This window comes from Periophthalmus magnuspinnatus, chromosome 13, assembly GCF_009829125.3.
Source record: "Periophthalmus magnuspinnatus isolate fPerMag1 chromosome 13, fPerMag1.2.pri, whole genome shotgun sequence".
Classification (NCBI taxonomy): Eukaryota; Metazoa; Chordata; class Actinopteri; order Gobiiformes; family Gobiidae; genus Periophthalmus; species Periophthalmus magnuspinnatus.
Window position 1 is genome coordinate 13,386,705 of NC_047138.1, and position 19,859 is coordinate 13,406,563.

At 38.7% G+C, this 19,859-nt stretch overlaps 1 protein-coding gene across 1 annotated transcript in view; it reads left to right on the top strand.

The window, feature by feature from the left end:
- Window positions 1-3,802: 3,802 nt before the first annotated feature.
- Window positions 3,803-19,859, top strand: part of dner (delta/notch-like EGF repeat containing) — a 71,095-nt gene continuing 55,038 nt past the window's right edge. The window contains exon 1 of the mRNA XM_033977484.2: window positions 3,803-4,186. Within this exon, the coding sequence (XP_033833375.1) occupies window positions 3,926-4,186 (261 nt within the window). The 5' untranslated portion in view covers window positions 3,803-3,925. The remainder of the gene's footprint in view (window positions 4,187-19,859) is intronic.

Consider the following 19,859-nt stretch of genomic DNA (forward strand, 5'->3'; position numbering starts at 1 on the left):
CAAATATGACCCTCTTCTCGCAAAATGCAGGTGGGTCTACATTCCTAGGTTTGGTTGCAGGTGTGAGTGGGGCTGTCTTTTTCACTTTCGTGTGCTTATAGAACTTGAACATAAGTTAAATGGTCTTATCAAGTTATCCATGTTAAGAAATTAAGACAGCCAAGTCAGCCAACATAAAAGGTCAGTTGAATAGACTGTTTTGGTTATTAGGAAGTTGGATGAAACTAACTTTCTGATTTGGCATTAGTAGAAGTCTCCCTTCTAAAATCACTGGCTGTTCATAGCTTTATGGGAGGCCTATGCAAAACCACAATTTGAAATAAGAAATTCCTCAAACTTTAATAAATGGTGTATACAGCCACTCTTAAGCTTAGATCTAAAGCTGAAGAAATAACTGCTAAACATCCCTGCTGCCTGCATGAGGCTAGACATTCAGCTCTCACAAGCACTGTTCCCTCTAAACTGCGCGCGTGCGCAATTGCGCACTGCTGACATGGTCTCCGCGCACAGAAAAATCTAACCGGAATTGAAAGTAAAATAAACACACAATTCATTCTGCGCTATTTTTTAATGTGAGTTAGTGAGTGTGACCGGGGACGAGCTGCTCCAGACAATTATGTGATTCACATACGTATTTGAGCAGTTTATCAACGTCATTGACAGGCGTCCTCATGAGCCGCTACCAGAGTTTTAGCCGACGTGGCCGACGTGGAGTGAAAACTCGCTGATGATTCTAAGTGTTTAACCCCTTAATGTTCCGACGGCCCGCCCACGGGCAAAGATCCGCGCGAAAAATTACGTGCGCGTAATTGCGTAATTTTACGCACTGTTTTGCAGCAGTTTTGCGTTTTAAACATGACGAAACGGACAAAACAAAGGAAGTACGCGACCGAGGACACTGTGGATGTTTGTACAAGTTAAACTAGAGGCATCTCGGAGCCGGAGCGGTTCGTGGAACCGAGTGAAGATCTCATGATGGACTCAGGAGCAGAGGACCTTATTTTTTTGATGGACTGGATGCTTTTCCTGATCGGTAAGCGTGGTTTATTCTGCTATTAACTTAATTGTGGGTCAAATGTGTATTATTTGTAATTATTAGCATTAGCTAATGCCAATCTGCACCACCACCAATCATCACGCACACACCACTTGGGTGAAATGTCTTGCCTAAGGACACAATAACAGAAGTTGGTCCGAGCGGGACTCGATCCTCCAACCTCTGTCACAGAATGACTGTCACACTGTCACATGTACAGTTTATAAATATATAGTTATTTTGACCCATACCACTTGTTTTGAATATATTTTATATACAAATACACATTATATATTGTGTTTTGATATGATATATAAATGTACAGTAATAGAGCAGCTGGGTGTGCAGATACAGATGTGTGTATTGGTCATTGAATGCTGTCACTAATTTATGAGTTGTAAAAATCAAATGATCGTGTCATATACTGAAAAAGAGTTAACGGAATGTCCCCCACACCACAGTAGGGCAATCTCACTCAGTGCACAGCAAATCTTCACACAATGGTTTATACTCATAAAGCTCTGACTTGTATTATAATAAAAATGTGTGTTTTCAATATTGGAGTTTACAGTTGGCTTGGTTTGGTTGGAAGCTCATGTTTTGCCATAGTTAAAATTAAATATTTATACTTCCAATAGCATTAACATACTACACAGGTCATGAGCAAGATTTTTGTCATTTCCATTGTATAAGTGGCTAAAGAACTTAATTAAAAGTCTTATAACACAAATGTAAATGTGGTAATTTGATTCTTTTAATAAACCATTTAACATGGATGGATGCGATGCAGCATGACCACAGTGCACAGGTCTGATGTTGCTCACAGTGGTCCATGGGATCGCTCAGGGAGTTTGTGTGTTTGCTCAGACTCGTGAAAAATTAGAGGGAACATTGCTCACAAGCCCCTCTTGTGCATGTGGGGCACTCGATAGAAAAACTGCTGGATGAGATGAGTTGATCTTTAATGCTACCATCTGTAATTAGATTGGCTGACCCCAACCCTGTTGTATTCTCACATATCACCACTAGATGCTATCTTCATTACTGCTGTTTGAGCTTGTGCCAGCTTTAGCCTAACAAAAGAACTTCAGGTGAGCCTGAACAAAGGCTGGGTGAGGAGAGGGGGTAACAGGTTTCACATATGCCATTCAAAAAAAAAAAAAAAAAATCAAAAGAACTTACAAATAGTAGCTTTAAATATGACCAGAGGAATCATAAGACATCTTCAATTGAATATGTGAAATTATGTAGATTTGTGCAGACATGAGGTCAAAAATCTTGCTGGCTGTGCATGGGCAATGCGTAACTTAAAATGGGCTAAAGCTAGATCCCTGTATCAGAATAAATTAAATTCTCATTCCTCAGTAAATATATAGTGCAGTCCTGGCTTTAAGCCATATAACCTATGCTTTCAGCCACTTAAAAAATGTCTTGTTTAAGCTTAACTCATCCTCAGTGTTGTGTTTGTGTGCGTCACAGTGCGTGGCTCAGTCTGTTGCGCACGTGCCGCACTTTACTAAAGGAGGGAAAACATGGAGCGTCTATGACTACAGCACAGTCTGAAAAGAAGGTAAAACATCACAGTAAAACAAGGTACTGGTACTACAATGTTTAAAAGTCGATGGTTCAACAGATAGCAACTAAAAAGCATAGTCTGAAAAGAAGGTAAAATATCACAGTAAAACAAAATACTACTGCAATGTGTAAAAGTCATGGTTCAACAGATAGCAAATAAAATCACATAGCTAATGCTTATAATGATTGTCTATCCATAATTCTGTTAATGTCGTTAACAGAATTAGGCCTACAATATTTTATTTTACACCTCTATGATCAGCCCTTGTGTCTGAAGTGGCCACTGGGCATTTTTGGCTCCTCCGTCTATCACTGTCATCAAATCCAACACCATCAAATGTCACCATTGTGTTAGCGGCAAATGGCGTTCACGTAAACTGCATTTCTACACTTATCCCTTGATGTGATCACTAAGCAAACTGCTTTATAAATAATACATTATAGTAACCAATAAGAATATAACATGAAGAAGAAACAGGCCAAACTGTGAAGCTAATGGAACTAATGCTATGAAATATGGTAAAGCCTCTCAAAATGTAAACAAAAGCTCAGCAAATGGTAGTAAACTTTATAATTGTATTTACACAATACAAATTACAGTGTGCATGTGGAAAAAATATGTTCTCCTCACACCTAATACAATCTTAATTTTCCTTAATAATCAAAATAGCAACTTGATCAGATAGATTTATTTTTGATTAACCTGTGTCATGAAGGTCTTCACTGCAGATAATTTAAGATTCTTTTAAAGATTTCTTCAGATGCTTTTATATTCTCTTGACCATGGATCTTGCTACTCCATCTGAAATTTTGCTGTGACCAAATTCAAAATGTGCTGCAATCATTTGTTTAATTCTCATCTCTATATTGTTTGTCTGTCATGAATAAATATGTGTTTTTTTGTTGAGATTACCTAATTATACTATTCTTTTTCAACAATATTTCATTTTAGGAACAGAGGTAATTATCACTTGCTCGCGGGTATGTTCTACTTGTACCCTCCATGTCAGAGAGGAGCGGATGAGCCCTGATAAGGAGGCAGAAGCTCCAGCAAAGGTGGTGTGGCGTCAGCATGTGACGTCAGCAGCCCTCCCTCCCCTCCTGCTCTCTCTTCCTCTCTCTCCCCTCTGTGCTCTCTCTCCCTCTCCTCTACCTCCTCTTCTCCTAAGCACCAGTCTGCTTGAGGCTGCCTACTCCTACACAGCTCCGGCTCAGCATCCCCACTAACTGCCTTCTGTCCCTGCTACCAGAGAGAAGTGAGCGCCGGTGTGAAGAAAGACAGATAAGAGCAGGCCTGGGCACACCTCCTTCAGGATGACCACCACAGCTCCATGCATGCTCCTTGCATTTTTCTTCTTGAGGAGCACTTTGGCTTCTCCGTTCCAGCTGGCTCCGGACACCCCTGCCCCTGCTGAACCTGCTCCCACCAGGCCCACCCCTCGCCCGGACCCGTGTGAGGGAGTGCCCTGCCTGAACCGAGGCTCCTGTTTGGCCCTTACCTCTGATGGGCCACTACGGGACACCTGGGAGTACGCCTGCACCTGCCGGCCGGGGTACACCGGCCGCAACTGTGAGGTACAAGCGCCAACTCTGTTACTCTGAACAACAAGTGTATTTGACTACATGGAGCTGGTGATTGTGGAGGTTTTTGTGCTTTAATGTGAATATGCAATGCTAGTAATAATAATGCGATACATACTTGATTGATCTACTCAATCATTTACGTTAACATACAAGAATATTTGAAATGAAAAAAACATAAAAGCAGCCACATGCATGCTGCATATTTCTTCCAGCATTAGCTGATGTACAGCACTTGTCCCTATAACATACAAACTTGTTAAGGGCTGTAGCTTAAGCTGTGAAGTTCAAATCTTTTTGATAAGAATCCCTTGGTTTACACTTTATCAACATCTTTACATTTTTGAGTAATACCTTAGTGTGTTTTACTTTATTATTCAGTTGAATTTCATCTCTATACTTATAGACAATGTGCTGCTCATATATATATATATATATATATATAGATTGGTTTTGGTTCTTCTTTTTTGAATATATTTGCGAGCTCACTGAGACATGAGATGAATGCTGGGGTTGCTGTGGCAACAGGAGAGGAAGAAGAGCCAGAGAGGAGCAGTCTGTGTCGCTGTGTCAATGCTGTTCTATCACCTTTCTGACATAACAATTGTGTTTTGTTTTGAAGAAAGTCAGTCATTTTTCTGTTATATGTATTTCTATAATGCTAGGTTAGAGGAACATTTTAGTAATTCTTTAACCCTGCTTCATCACTAGACAAAAATGTTTTTGCTTTTGCTTATTGCCTAACATATTTTGTTGAATGCCTATTTCTAAATCTAACTAAACTAAACTAACTAAATCACAATTACAATACTGATGGTATTATGTTTTCTTTGCGACAAACCATTATCACCACTGCCACCACAACAACAAAACTAAAGTAATAGTAACAATAAAAATGATATATATTTAATAATTATGGTATGGTATGGTATGCTTTTATTTGAACAGGGACAGTGCACAACATTACATTGAGACAATGTAAAATATGAAGAATTTATGTGACCTATTACCATTACACATATTAGGTTTTATTTGTGTTTGACCTTCTATCTCAACAACAATATATATCGGTGAGTGCTTAGAGGGTTACAACTGCTCATTTCCGTGCTGTTGCTCATATTGATTTTGCATAGGCGTTGCATAGGTAGTCCCATACTCATTAACTAATTCTCTTATTCCCTTGCAACTCTTTTAACCCAGCTATTTTCATACAATTGTACATGATTTAACTAAGTCTTAAAGATCACCACACATGCGATTAACAAAAAATATCAAACAAAACTAAATAATTCAGTTTGTCATTTGTAGGAACTATTATGAACCACTATCAATTCTGAACATACTTGAATCAGATCCCCTGTTCAGATCAGCACTATGGCTATACTCTGAGTCATACTGAGATACAAGCAGCAGGATAACTCTGCTGTGGCGTCATAAAGGAGAGAGGGGACAAGGTGACCGTCTGGGTGAACTTCAGCGCAGTGGCCAACAGGTGGCAGCTGTGGCCCCCAGTGACTCCCTTCATGTGGTAATGCAGCCTAGGTCCATTTATCTCTCCACAGCTTGTATGAAGATGAAGCTGTGGTACACTGTGACATGCAAAGCCCTATTAAAGAGTTTCCTTGGCTGTATTGTCCAGTTTTAAAGTCTTGCAATCAAACACGAAAAAATCAACCTGAATAATTATATCGAATTAGTCAAGGTTACACAACAACAGCCTTCATTTTTGTGAAGAACTGGTTGTAGAATAATTGAAGTAGCCATAGAGTGTAAAAAGAGACACGACATGGCACAGTAGCAGAGTGGTACAGTAGTAATAGAAGGTTTTGGGTTCAACTCCCGGACTGCTAGGGTCTTTCAGTGCATGGGTTTCCTGCATGCTCTTTCCTCATCAATCCCAAACATGCATAATAGGTCAAATCAAGCTAAGGTAGTCCTGACTAAAAGCCTAGCTCAATTCCTGGAGATGAGTCCCACTGCTCCTGACAGGTTGCCTCAGTGGTATTAGAGGATGAATCAAATGCAGAGGGTAAATTTCCCTACAAATAAAGGGTTTTTACCATCAGTACAGTAGCCGGAGACTTGAATGCTCAACACATTGCTAGTGTCCATCCAAGCCTGGCTGTTCTCTGGTTGGTGGGAGTTTTATAACCTCTGCAAACATTGGCCAGATAAGGACAGAGCTGACACTGTCATTGGCACAGCAGCGCAATGTCCTTCATTACCCAGTGCCCAAACAAGCAAAATTATGCAATCAATAATGGTCCAAGAACGGCACCATGAGGAACTATTGAGCTAAGAGTCCCTTCAATCCACTTGTTTCTGCTTGGGTTTAAAGCTGCTACCATCTTTTTGTAGCATTTAAGCAGTTTTTGTACTAGCATTTTGGAGTTTTATTTATTAACCTTCATATTTTGTTAAGTAGCCACACAATCAAAGAAAGACAGGGACCAAAAATGGCACCATGAAAAAACATTGATTCTCACTTACACTTGCTATACTCAATGTTGACGATCCGAGTAGCTGGGTCTGAATTTTTTCTTGCGAGAAAGTATAGATTTAAAGTCACATGCTTTTCCTTGCACACATTGAATTATCGTATGATTTGTAAGTAGCAAATAGTTGCCAAAGCTTTTAATCATTTTTCAACACAACATGATACTAACAGATGGTGAGGTGACTTAAGTGAGTCCATCTTGTGTGTATGGATTAAAACCAAAAGAATATGATACGATATTGTATATTGATGCACGAAAAATGGGGCTACTTTAAAAAATCCCTAAGACAGCACCAAGATGAACTGTTGATTCCTACTAGCAAATATTCTTCATGAGAACAGAGCCAACCGTAGATTAAGACCTGGTAAATAATCTAGCTGTTGCATGCTGCTTTACTTATGTCCTTCCTGTTTTTTTCCTAGAGTTTTTTTTTTTTTTTTTTTTTTCCATTAAAGGGCATGTAGAGTGCCATATTTTTTCCCACATGTATTTGAGCTAAATTTGTCTTGTTCCAGTACAGATATAGCCTATTGTATAAAAAACTCTTGAGGTTAAAATATGCCCGCTGTGTTATTGTCCATTAGCATGTTAGTCATTGTTAGCTTTACCATAGACTGTATAAAGAAGTGGCACCTGATTTGTCTGTTATTAATGGACAAAATAGTGAAATTAAAACCATGATCATGTAGAGCAGGTTTACGCACATTTTAAGACCAAAATGACGAGGTTCACTGCAGCAGTTACAGAGAGAGGGGCGACACTTTTTCAGTACTAAGTGAATTGAGCCAAAGTCGATGGAGCCAGATCCATGCCCATGCTCACTTCCTATTTGGAACGCAGCGGCTAGCAGGTTAGCTATGGTAATTTATATATACAGTCTATGGTCCGAGCAAAACTCTGCTCTCATTTCTGAATAATTAGGACACTTGGAATGCATAAACCTAGTGAGGAGTAACTTTGGACGACTGCAAACCGTTTTAAATGTTTAGTTTTTCACGTTTTTACAGCAAGGCGATATAAATCAGGTATAGCCTCTTTCATTTGTAACAAGATTGTGCCCCATTCCACACAGCACAAATGTGGCTTAAATCAGTGCCATTCTGAACAGACACACCTGCCGACTTCATTGCATTTTTCTAATTATTTGGCTTGCACGCTAATCCTACTTGGCGACTCCCCTTTGCTTCCTTATAGTGTTGGTTACACACACATTCACCTGGGTTTAATACAAAGCCAGTTGTGTAGCCCCCAAGCTGTTTTTGCACTGGCATTTTCCTCGAGTTATTAGCTGCTCAGCCTGTAGCTTATTTATTATTGAAGGGTATGTAGTGATGGATTTGGTAACTTGCTGTAGCACACATTAGGGCAGCAGCAGAGCTAAACAGACATCTGTTGTTGGAAAAGGGGGTTCTGGGGGCTATTAGCTGGCCTTCTCATTCAGGCACAAATAGAATGATAGTGAGTAGTACATCACTGATTGTATTGTTACGCTGAAAACATGGCAGCTGCTGGGAAAGTTGTTCCTGTTGGAGTTGTTATTAGCCTGGCATGGCATAGTCTTGCTTTATAAATCAATAAGAAAAATCGTGATTATGTTCTATGCAAGGTAAGTGTGATATCTTTGTATAGTGCCTTTACAACAGCCAGAAGGTGCTTCACAGGACAATAAAACATTGGGTGAAAAAATGGAAAAACCTAAAATACATCCTAAAATACAAAAATACATGGATAACATGGAAATAACATGGAAAGCCTGTCTAAATCTATAAAATCTAAAAACTAAGTATTTACCTGAGATTTTAAAGAATACAGTTCTGTTACATACTCGCAGTTCTGGAGGTAGAGAGGTCCAAAGCTTAGGACAAATAACAGCAAAGGAACAGTTCCCCAATTTCTGTACCTGGACCTGGGGACCACGAAAGATGGCCTGGGAGCTGAACAGTCAGGAAGTCTGAAAACAAAAAGCAGAACCTTAAAATCCACTTGAAATCGGACCCGCAGCCAGTGGAGGGACAAGAGGACAAGGGTGATGTGGGTGTGTTTGTGAACATTTGAGAGGAAGGGAGCAGCAACATTCTGTACCTGTTGGAGTCTCTGGAGGAGGGATTGATTTAGTCCGATGTAAAGGGCTTTGTAGTAGTCAAACCTAGATCTTTTCAAGGTCACAGATATGTCTTCATTTTTTCCTGGAATCTGAGTTGAAAAAACTTGCCCGGATTACTGCTGGTCAAACTTAAGGTCTGTGTTAATGTGATTTGAGGAATAAATATTGCCTGGATGACTTATTAGATTTAAACCCCTAAAAACCTAAAATGTTGTGTCAAATAATAAGGAAAACATGCTTGGACAAGATTGACAAGCTAAAATGTAGGTAATTAGCATCACACTCACTACTTTAATGAGCTTCCTCCAACACTGTGCCAAGAGGTGATGGACAAAGATGGCCGACTTAAAAGACCTCACCTTTTCAGCTGCTGTCCGCATTAACAATTCATAGACAATACTTTCACTTGAGAACAAAGACAAGTGCTTGAGAGGCAGAAAGAGTGATAGAGTTAGTGCCTGGTGGTTGTGAGAATTAGCAGGTACGTATGGAGGTGCTGTCACTGTAAAGGCTTCATCAGGAGCCTGCAGAGGAGTTGGCAAACACAAGCTAATCCTGCTAATTGCTCAGGTGCAGACAGAGCACACATTGGGGTTTGGGGAAAGCTAAAAAGGGAAGCTAACCATAAAGAAACAACAAGTAGAGTAGAGAGATTTGAAGACATGAGTAAGACAATATTGTTTGAGGATTAGAGCTCATTCCAAAATGTGTCTAGGAGATGCTGCCTCTGCACCTGGTGTACACCAAAAAGTTGGCTACAGTTTGTTGCACTTTACCCCCTCTTGAATTCAACCTGCCAGATTCTATAATATTAATGGACATGTTGAGTCCGGATCTTGCTTTGGCGTAAATAAGATGGTGGATTGGGCTGGTCTACACATTTCAAATTAATGGGAGGAAACTGAAATAGCTTTATGAAAATCAATTTACTAGGAATGTAATGATCTGAATGAAATCTCATGGTATGATATTATGCGTGATATTATGATGATATTTATTGCCATATCTTGAGGAGGCTAAAAGAGTAGATTTTTTTCTTTTTAAAATACCTTGGCAAGCCTTTTCTGATATAATTACCGTCATTTTCCAAAGAATTAGGATTTAAAATCTTCTTCATGTTGGCTGCACTGAAATAGAGCAAAGGATCATTTTTAGCAAACTACCTGGTGATTCCATATATTTTAATAGCCCACAATATTATTTTGTGACTTTAGATGGTTCACTGATGCAAATATTGAGACATCCTAGAATAAAATATATCAAAGAATAGGACTAAAACAGCAACCCTGATGAAGCTACCATGCTGGTTGGTAGCAAAACACCTGCTTCTAAACTAAAGTCCAGCTGTTTTAGTATTATTCTTTGATAGACTTTAGATGTTACGATATTTTGGTTCTTGTTACATCCATAGACTGTATATATAAATGGACATAGCTTACCTGCTAGTCACCGCGTTCCAAATAGGAAATGAGCATGGGCGCACTTCAGGCTCCATCTATTCACTTTACATTGAAAAATTGTCACCTCTCTCTGTAACTGCTGTAGTGAACCTCGTCATTTTGCTCTTAAAATGTTTGTATTAACCAGTGCTACACCATGATGGTGTTTTTATTTAGCTATTTTGTCCATGAATCAAAATATGAACATTAATAACAGACAAATCAGATGCCTTCTTTCCCTGAGGTCACTCCTGTTAGTGTTAGAAGCAGGTTTGATTGACAGCCTTGCTAAGAGCCCACTCCCTGCTAAACCAGGGGCATTATTTTTAACAACCTTGCTCTGAATTGGCTCTTTGGTTGCAATGATACTCGCAGTTGAAACTCGGCTCCAAATTTGCCCCTGTAACTGTTAGCTTCTATGAGCTTTATCTGAATGGAGCTGAACTCAGTCCACTTCTTTATACAGTGTATGATTACATACCTATTGTGTAAAAGCTGAATCCAAAACACAAACGTAATATGACATGCTACTGCTGCACATTTGCAATTAGCATTATTATTTTAGCCTATTATGTTTTTGTTCTCTACCATCTCAAAAACATTCCTGACCATGTAATGTACTATTTGCCATATCTGCTCTATCTTCCCCCAAGAACACCATCACCCAGCATGCATCAGTCTTACATATACAGTACACCCATACATTTCTATAAAGCATGCATTATTATGACTCCTTTTGGGCTCCTACCCCTTGTACTCCAGTATGTGATCAAATGTACTGCTTGAAATAACTGCAGGCACTAAACCAACCAGATCTTTCTCATTTTAATTGCACGTCGGTTGTTTCTGTAACTCTGGAGTGTGTATGTGCATCCAATTAGGCATATCTCTGCAGTGTGGCTGGGGCATGAATGGGCTTGGATGGGGCTCGAATGTGGCTCGGTTGGGGCTCGGATGGGGCTCGGATGGGACTGGCTTGTTAGCTGCAGACGTGGGAGGTGGCTGTTTTTTCCATGTTGATTTATCTGTACATCAATGGACCGTGCTACATTGGGATTTATTGTACAGCTTTTATTGCTCTATTTACCAAAGTAGTCGAGTTGAATTTCCACTGGCGTTTATTCACAACATCATCCATCAGGACAGTTTTGGGGTTTAAGACAGCACCAGACACTGAGCAATGTGAAACAACAAACATTAACATTTTATAATTAGATTCCTATTATTACTGTAAAGCTTTATACATAGATAGACTCTGTCCCTCAGTCCTTCATTTCATAACAGGTGATGAATTTAAAACCCATCACTGTGCACTCTATGAAAAAGCAGGTTGGCCATTGTTATGTCAGAAGAGAACAACACTGTATAAAATGTATTTGTAGGGGACTGCTTAATAGACTGCCTGAATATCTCACTTGCCTGTTAAACTTTGATACGGGAACCTTTAATACTAAAGATCTCATGATTGTATAAGTCTAAAAACTGGCCACACCATAAGAGAAATGGGAAAAAAAAGCATTTGGTTATTTTACCTCCCAAAAATGGAATACATTTCAAGCACATACAAAACTGGATACATTTGTGCCACTAATGCACTTTGATAATCTGGTGATAAACATTTATAATCACACTGTTTTTAATGTTTTAAATGGCATATGTAGTTTTGTAATTTGTTTCGTTTGCTTGTTTTTGTATTGTTCCGTATTTTAACAGGGTGCTCATGAAAAAGAGTCTGAGTACTCTCATTGGGTTCTCCTTGTATGAATGATGACAAATAAAATAAGTGTTTTCAGCAATAACAAAATTCATAATTTAATAAATGGCATAACATCTCAGGCAGAAGCACCAGAAAAACTACATGGCGCACCTTTAAGTATTAAATCAAAAGAGATACTCCCAGAGGTTATACTTATAGTAGGGTTACTGAAGTTATCATTTAAAATATGAACTGCCTATAATACTTTCTCTCATTAAATGTGCATTAATTTGCATTTAACCTTTTCAAACCCATTTAGATATGTCTCTCCTTTTCAACACCAAAACAGCTTGTGGATCTTGAGTGGGCTACAGATCCTATTCACAGCATTTCCTCAGATCTTAGAATACGGTCTAAACAGATGAGCAATGACTCTGAATATCACACATCTGCCTGTCCTTTGATTAGTGGATGTATTTCTGTTATAAAAAGTGGAGTTATACTAGCTACCATTAACGTGTGAGTAAAGTCTCTTTATTTATTTGAGCAGTTTGAGTATTGACAATGCAGTTCAGTTTAAATAGTCACATTTTTATATAGCACTTCTCCACCTTCAAGGCACTCAAAGGAACCACTCACCTATTCACACACACCAGTGTACACAGACAGTGAGGGGTGAGGTAGGTTACCGGTAAGTGTCTTGCCCAAGGACACAACTACAGTATTCATCTGCAGGAGATGGAATTGCACTGCCAAACTGTGGGTCAGCGGATCTGACCGCTCAACCATTATGTCAAGAGCGGGATTGGAACTGACAACCTTTGGATCAGTGGACCAACATCTACCAAAGGTGCTAATGTTGCCTTTTAGAGCACCCCAATTGCTCATGAGCTCTGCCAGTATATGGAGGCCAATATCTAAGTTCTGATAATCTACCAAAGATATAAACAGAAATTAATATTAACAGTCTTTTGGCACAGTCCATTGCCCTGTATATTATTATTTTTTGTCTCAATGTAACCTTTATGTGTACCCAGCAGATGTAGTTCAGCGTCCCCTTACGGTGGACAGAAGCTAATTCTGCTCAAACAAAATATCTGTGCAGGAGCTTTAAAGCAGATTTTTCTTAACTCAATATTAATTTTTTGTCTGCATGGGGCCTATCTAACAAACATTTAAACCCACACCTGCACCTGTTTTTAATGTTTTTTTAATGGACATATAGTATACACTCACTTGTTTTGTTTGTTTTTTGTTTGTATTCTTTTGTATTTGAACAGGGGCGCCCATGAAAAAGGGAGTCTAAGTGCTCTCCCTGTATAAATCAGCGCAGAGTTTGCATGTTCAGCCTGTTTCTTCCATCTTCCTCTTCTGTATTTTCACTCTGTCATTTCTGAGTGCACACGGCTAAACACTCACTTTCCCTGTCTGCCATGCCCTCAATTGTCCTTAAGCTCGTCTTGCGCTCAGTTGGCCTTGTTGCTTTATATACTTGTCCCTAATGGATGGGTGAGTTGTCACATGCAAAAGAGTCCGGATCTCCAGGCCTATAATAGCATTCTGCAGCCGCTCCATCATTGCACCTCCACTTGTAATGATTAGTCTTGTTGGCACTGCTGTCACTATAATGAGTGTGTGTACATACTGTAGCAGCTGTTTGTGGGTATACACATTTTAACGTGGGTGAGGAATAATACAATGTAGGATATTTTAATAAGGTGCGGGGGCCCGAGACATTGTTGGTGAATATGTTTCTGTGCATGGGTGGGAGTGCGCGCTGATGCATAGAAGGAGTCTGCTTTTACTACTGTTGTTGCCAGTAAGGTGAATATTGATGGTAATAGGGGAGGTTACACTGGTACATTGGAAGGTTGCTGTTCAATCCTGCGCTGCAAGTACTGTTGTTTTAGTCCATGAGCAAGATATTTTAAACCATTTTATTGGTTGTGTTGTGGAATTTCTACAAGCAAACAAGTACAGACTAAACTGATTAGAATAAGAATTACATGAACAAGAAAACCAGTTTAGACCCATTAAAGGAGCAACAAAACACTTCTTGGGACTTAGGACAAGCAGTTCGTCTAAGATGCATCAGTGGATGACAGAACATGGTGTACTGGATCTAAGAGAACTAAGAATTGAGAAACAGGGACTAAGAGGTCTGCATTACAGTACCCAGTCGATAGGTAGTAAAAAATTGGAGCTGAAACAACAACAAAAAAGTCTAAATGTAACTCGGGGGATAGTTCACACCTTAGAGTAGTTTATTGGACCAAAAAGATACTACTTACTGTACTAGAGTGTGCTAGTTTCAGTGTAATTTGCTCTGTGTGCACAATTAGTTGTAAAAAATAGGGAGATTTGGGGTATTTTTGTTGTAATAAAAAATAGATTTGAGCTGTAGAAAGTTGAATATGTGACTTCTATGGCTACGTATTGGTTTATCTGTTGCAGCCCATGTCTTTTAATAATACTGTTTATTTAAAAAATGTTTTTTCTGGGATTATCCGGCTTTACTGTTATTGAGACAGTTGGATAAGTTGGATTGTGACAGGCCGAGCAGTGGCTCATCAGAAACCTGTCAGAACTGAAGAAGCTACTTGGGTGATTCTATTTTCTTTTGCAAATTAACCTCAAATTCAGGATACAACAGCTAAGCCAGTAACTGCTTTAGCTTTAATACTGACATCACTTCATCGAATATGTTGAGCATAATTGGCTGTTAAAGATTTGATTCCTTGTAAGTTGAGGGCCTTGAGGTATTGCCGTAGGGTTGGGGCAGGAAAATGAGAGTAGATTTTAGAGAGGAAAGTACTGGATCCCCGGTGCCAGTGAAGAAGAGAAGATGAGAGATGAGGTGGTTCATGTTTTTTCTGCTGCAGTATCTCCTTTATGGCTCTCTGGGATTATTACTTGGGAACTGAAGAATCAAGAAGACAAATTAATAATAGTAATAGACAATACTGGCGTTTGTTGTTTTGATCTGATACCAAGTAATACTGTGACAAGTATCGTGATGCTGAGGTGATACCGATACCAAACAGTTGTGTATTGAAATGCATTGAAACTTCCTTTTTATTATTTTAACACCCCAGTTTGAACTGATCTAAAAAATCAATATATCTGCAGATAAACTGAAATGTATAGTCTTGATATTTTTGCAATCAAATCAATACTTTTCCATGTGAGTATCAATATATCAATATTTTGGGATTAGCTCGCCCACCACTAATAAACAGAATTGAGATGTCGTAGTCACGGTAACAGTCTTGCACCATTATGTCAATCTTACAGTCCAAAATGACTCCAAATCTCATCATCTGTAGTTGGTGAAAAACAGAAGTCTCTCTGTCTGGGTCCCGTCTGCTGCTCTGACGCACACTTCGACGTCACTTTAGTTTTAACCCACAATACGACACTTGGACATGTGTCCGACCAGCAGACGAGCCAGGACACTGTCGGGATTCGTCTCTATCTGCGCATCCACTTTCTTTCTCATCTCCTCCTCCTCCTCTGCTCCACATCCCAATAAATGGCAGTCTAATCCCCCCCAAATCTCCCCAGGAGCAGTGGAGCACCTCAGGCAGACAGAGGGGAGAGGAGCAGTCACAGCCGCGGGCCCCACACTCAGATTAGAAGTATTAACATGCTGGCCCTGTCTGCACAAAGATAGGGGAGGAGAGGACAATTTAGCTCTCAAGGGTTAGAGTGGGATTTAAACAGAAACATGAAAAGTCTTTATTAAGATTTTTTAAGTTGACAGAAGATGAATCACGGTTTGTCAGTAAGTTTGCAAATAGTGATGTTTTTACTCAGTTCCATCTGATCTTAGAATAGTTCAGATACAGATTCAGACCATTCCAAAATTGTTCAAGAAAAGTACAGTTCTGTCCTATGTGATTTTTTCAGTATCGATACTTTTTAAATGAGTATATGGTTTCGATACCAGTTTTAGTATAAATTCGTAGCTAGATATTGTTTTCTCTTGGCATAGATTTTTAAAATTCAAACGGAGAGTAAAAACTGCTTTGGTAGTTGTAGTTGCCCTGGGTCAGACAGATAAAAGTGTGACTGCTATTCTGTGTCAGTGGTATCTCCAATCACTAGAAATAACACAGTCACACCTTTCACACAGACAAGACGAGGAGGCTGAAGTGTCTTGCCCAATGGCACAACAACGCAATGGCACAACCTCACCAGTAGCGGGGATTCAATCTTCCAACTTAATTACTTACTTCACCTGGGAACTTAAAATGACATAACAAAAAGTACAGCACATCCATTGATCTCCTCTCCATGTCTGCGACTCACTGCATACTACTACTACATGATACAAGCTTTAGGAAGCAATAGTGTTTTGTACCAGTGGGTCTACTGTGTACATTTAACACCCGATGAAGGAGCTAGTTCTTTTTTGTAGCACTGGCTCAAAAATGGAAACTTTATAACCCTGTATATGACTTTCTGGCAAAAACTTTGTGCAATAAGCGATTGTTTGTTCATCTGAGGCTCTTTGTCTTGCTGTAGATGTGAGTGGGTTTACTGTGACAAAGCACTGAGCAGCTTTCGAAACATAAAAATGCAGACACTACATTTATCACCTACAACAATAAATTCAAAACACAGATATAGAAAAGCTGTAATTGTTGCAATTATACTAAAACAGATGCAAAACAAAGGATGCTGTTTCGCAAATGTTGTTTACTGCTTACATGTGACATAAATACAAAATAGAGCATTTAGAGGTATAGAAAAGAGACTATATAATAAGTCTTGTAGTTTGTTTACTGTGATTCTTGTTTTAACCCAAAATATTTTTCTATGCCCTTAATAGTCTACCTTTTATGAAAATTTTAACAATAAAAAAACACATTCATTTTAAATTTGTATGTGTATATGGAAACTATAGGATTATAGGGTCAAAAATACCCAATGTAATAAATCCATACTAAAACTATTACTTCATTCCTTTATTAGCACAGAGTTCAGGAAAGAATTTAAAAAAACAGCAGTTACCATGAAAATCCGCCATGTTTGTGGTAGTAGTGCAAAACACTCATAGGGATACTGTATATCAGCCAAACGATGTTAAAAAGAAAACAAAAGCACAGCAACAACTCAATAAACTGCTGGGTCACTCCTGGTGAATACATCTATCAGTTTATAGCAGTGGTGGAAGGTAACAAAGTAAAAGTCGTAAAGTACTGTACTTTTTCAGGTATCTGTACATTTTCACAGTGGATACTTTTTACTTCCGTACTTTTGAGAGCAGATATCTATACTTTCTACTCCACTACATTTTTGAATTGGACTAAAAAGAAAATAGTACTTTTGATATAATTTGAGGAGTTATTTTTTACCATGTTCGTGGTAACAGCTTGACTAGTTTTCAAGTTCAAGCTTATAAGAAAAAGTAAGAAATTGATTTATATTGTTACTGTTGACCAAAATCAGTATTATTTTTGAACCAATGTCACTGTATTTAACACAAATTAACAACACTTGTGTCAAATACTTACTCTTAAAGCACATTTTTAAATGGGTACCTAATACTTTTACTTAAGTAGATTTTTTTCATGTGATACTTTTACTTGAGTAACTTTTTACCTCTGTGTCTGTACTTTAACTTAAGTAACAAAATTGAGTGCTTCATCTACTACTGCTCTATAGTGTCAGAAAACTTTTGAATGAACGCTAAGGCTTGTATTATTAAATATTAAGGTACTTGGCATCTTATAATCTCCATTGGTTTAACATTAGGCTGATTTAGAATTCTGTGTTGTTTGATGTCATAATCCCATAATCTCCTTTAATCTCTGGTGATATATATTAGAACTAGTATAACACATGGTAATATTGAAGAAACATCTGTTATCTTGTGTTGAAATGAAACAAAAAAAATCTAAATCTCAAGTACTGAAAAGCATCTGTAATCACAATTTTTTTCACTCTGCAGCCAATCAAATATGAAATTATTTTGTACTGTTTTCATTTTCAGATCATCTTTTCTAATCTATCCATGGCTTTGAGAATGATGAGAAATTAAGTGTTGCCATCAACAATTTCCAAACAAAACAGGCCTACTATAGCTTAAAAAGTCCTCAAATGTTATATATAACTGGAAGCTGAAAGCCAAGAATAGACACTTTATAGACACTTGCTTTGAGTGCACCAACACCATTTCACACTTGTTCAACCTTGACTCAGAATATCACTCATCTAATACCTATCAGCACTCCTCCATCTTGCTGCCTCCCTCTCTCCGCGCACTCCCTGTTATTGACCTCGATCAGTGGGCTTTCCATCACGGTAAAGAACCTCTTCATTTCACCACGGGGGCACAAAAGGGTAGTGGGAGAATCAAACATGGACACCACTGCTTCTGCTAACGCTAGACCCAGATTTCCCGAGCACTGCCCCCATTTTTTCTCCCCTCCTCGTCTCCATGGCAACACATCTGCCCATGGATCAACAGGTGGAGCAGGAAATGTCGATTGGATTTCTTGATGTGCCCCATATGAAAGATTAGATAGCGAAGAAAAATGGAAGTAATTGGGATTATACTAGACAGTCCCTGGAAGCTGGTAGTAATTTAACTAGTACCTATTTAAATACATTAAGATGTGGTAGGCTGACAAATGTTTTTGGAGATAAATAGGGCGACAGTAGTTTAGTTTGTAGTCTTTTTCCTTTGATCCGAAAGTTGGCGGTTTGAATCTCGCTCTCAATATAAACATCGTTGGTTGAGCAGTCAGATCCATTGTCCCACAGGTTGGCAGTGTGATTCTAGCTTCCACTGAATGTCATTGTGTCATTGAGCAAGACACTTAGCCCACCTCACCTCAGTGTCTGCGTACACTGGTGTATGAATGTGTGTGTGAATGGGTGAGTGGTGCCTTGATGTAAAGCGCTTTGAGTGCCTTGAGAGAGGAAAAGTGCTATATAAAAATGTGACTATGACCGTGTGACCAGTAGCAAGGGAGAATGAAAAAAAAACCTATGGATGGGCTGAATATGTACACCTGTTGAAAATGGTGCCACCTTGTTTCTTGCGCTTGATAAAGTTTGTTTTGACCCATAATATCTAGGGCACAGTAGAGATGAGAAATAGGCAGCAGGCAAGGGAAGTATTTTAAGATAGGCTTCCGCAGCCATAGACTAATTTTCTTTATAGAGTGCCCAGAAGAGCTTATAGTAGGCTGTATACTGAGTCCTTGTGTAAGTTTTATGTTCATCTGCACCAGTTGTTCTTTTTTTTAGCTGCTGAACCATGATGGAAAGCTCTGCAACAAATAAACCAATTCCTTTTCATACTTTTGTAAGCTATGTACAGTAATATTGTGTTGGTGCTCTGCCATATTTGTAGAGCTGTTTTTGTACATAATTAGTCTAAGGTAGGCCGCTTAATTCTCTCCACTGACAATCTACACTACCAGTCAAAAGTCTGGCCACACCTTTGCATTCAGTGCTAACTACTTTCTACATTTTATATATACATGAACCACATCAAATATATGAAGTTAAGCCAAAGCAAGTTTATTTGTACAACACAGTAATTCAAAGACATTAAAATCACAATGCAACAAATCAAAACATAAATAATCATCATAAAATGAACATAAAATAAAGAGATGCAGAATAAAAAATTTTAAGTCATTTGCACAGCTAAACAGAGCCTGGATTTAAATATTGTCAAAGTAGAAGCCTGTTTCACATCTTCAGGAAGAATGTTCCAAGTTCCAGGTTCAACCCAACTAAATATTTTTTACATTTTATATTCAAATCCTCAGAGCATCTACCCTTTGCTTTGTTGACAGTGCTGCAAACCCTTGGTCTTCTCTCAACAATCTTCATGATGACGTCCTGAAATGGTTTTCACTTCACAGATGTGCCATGTCAAGGTCAAGAAATGCCAAAAGTGCAGACCAGG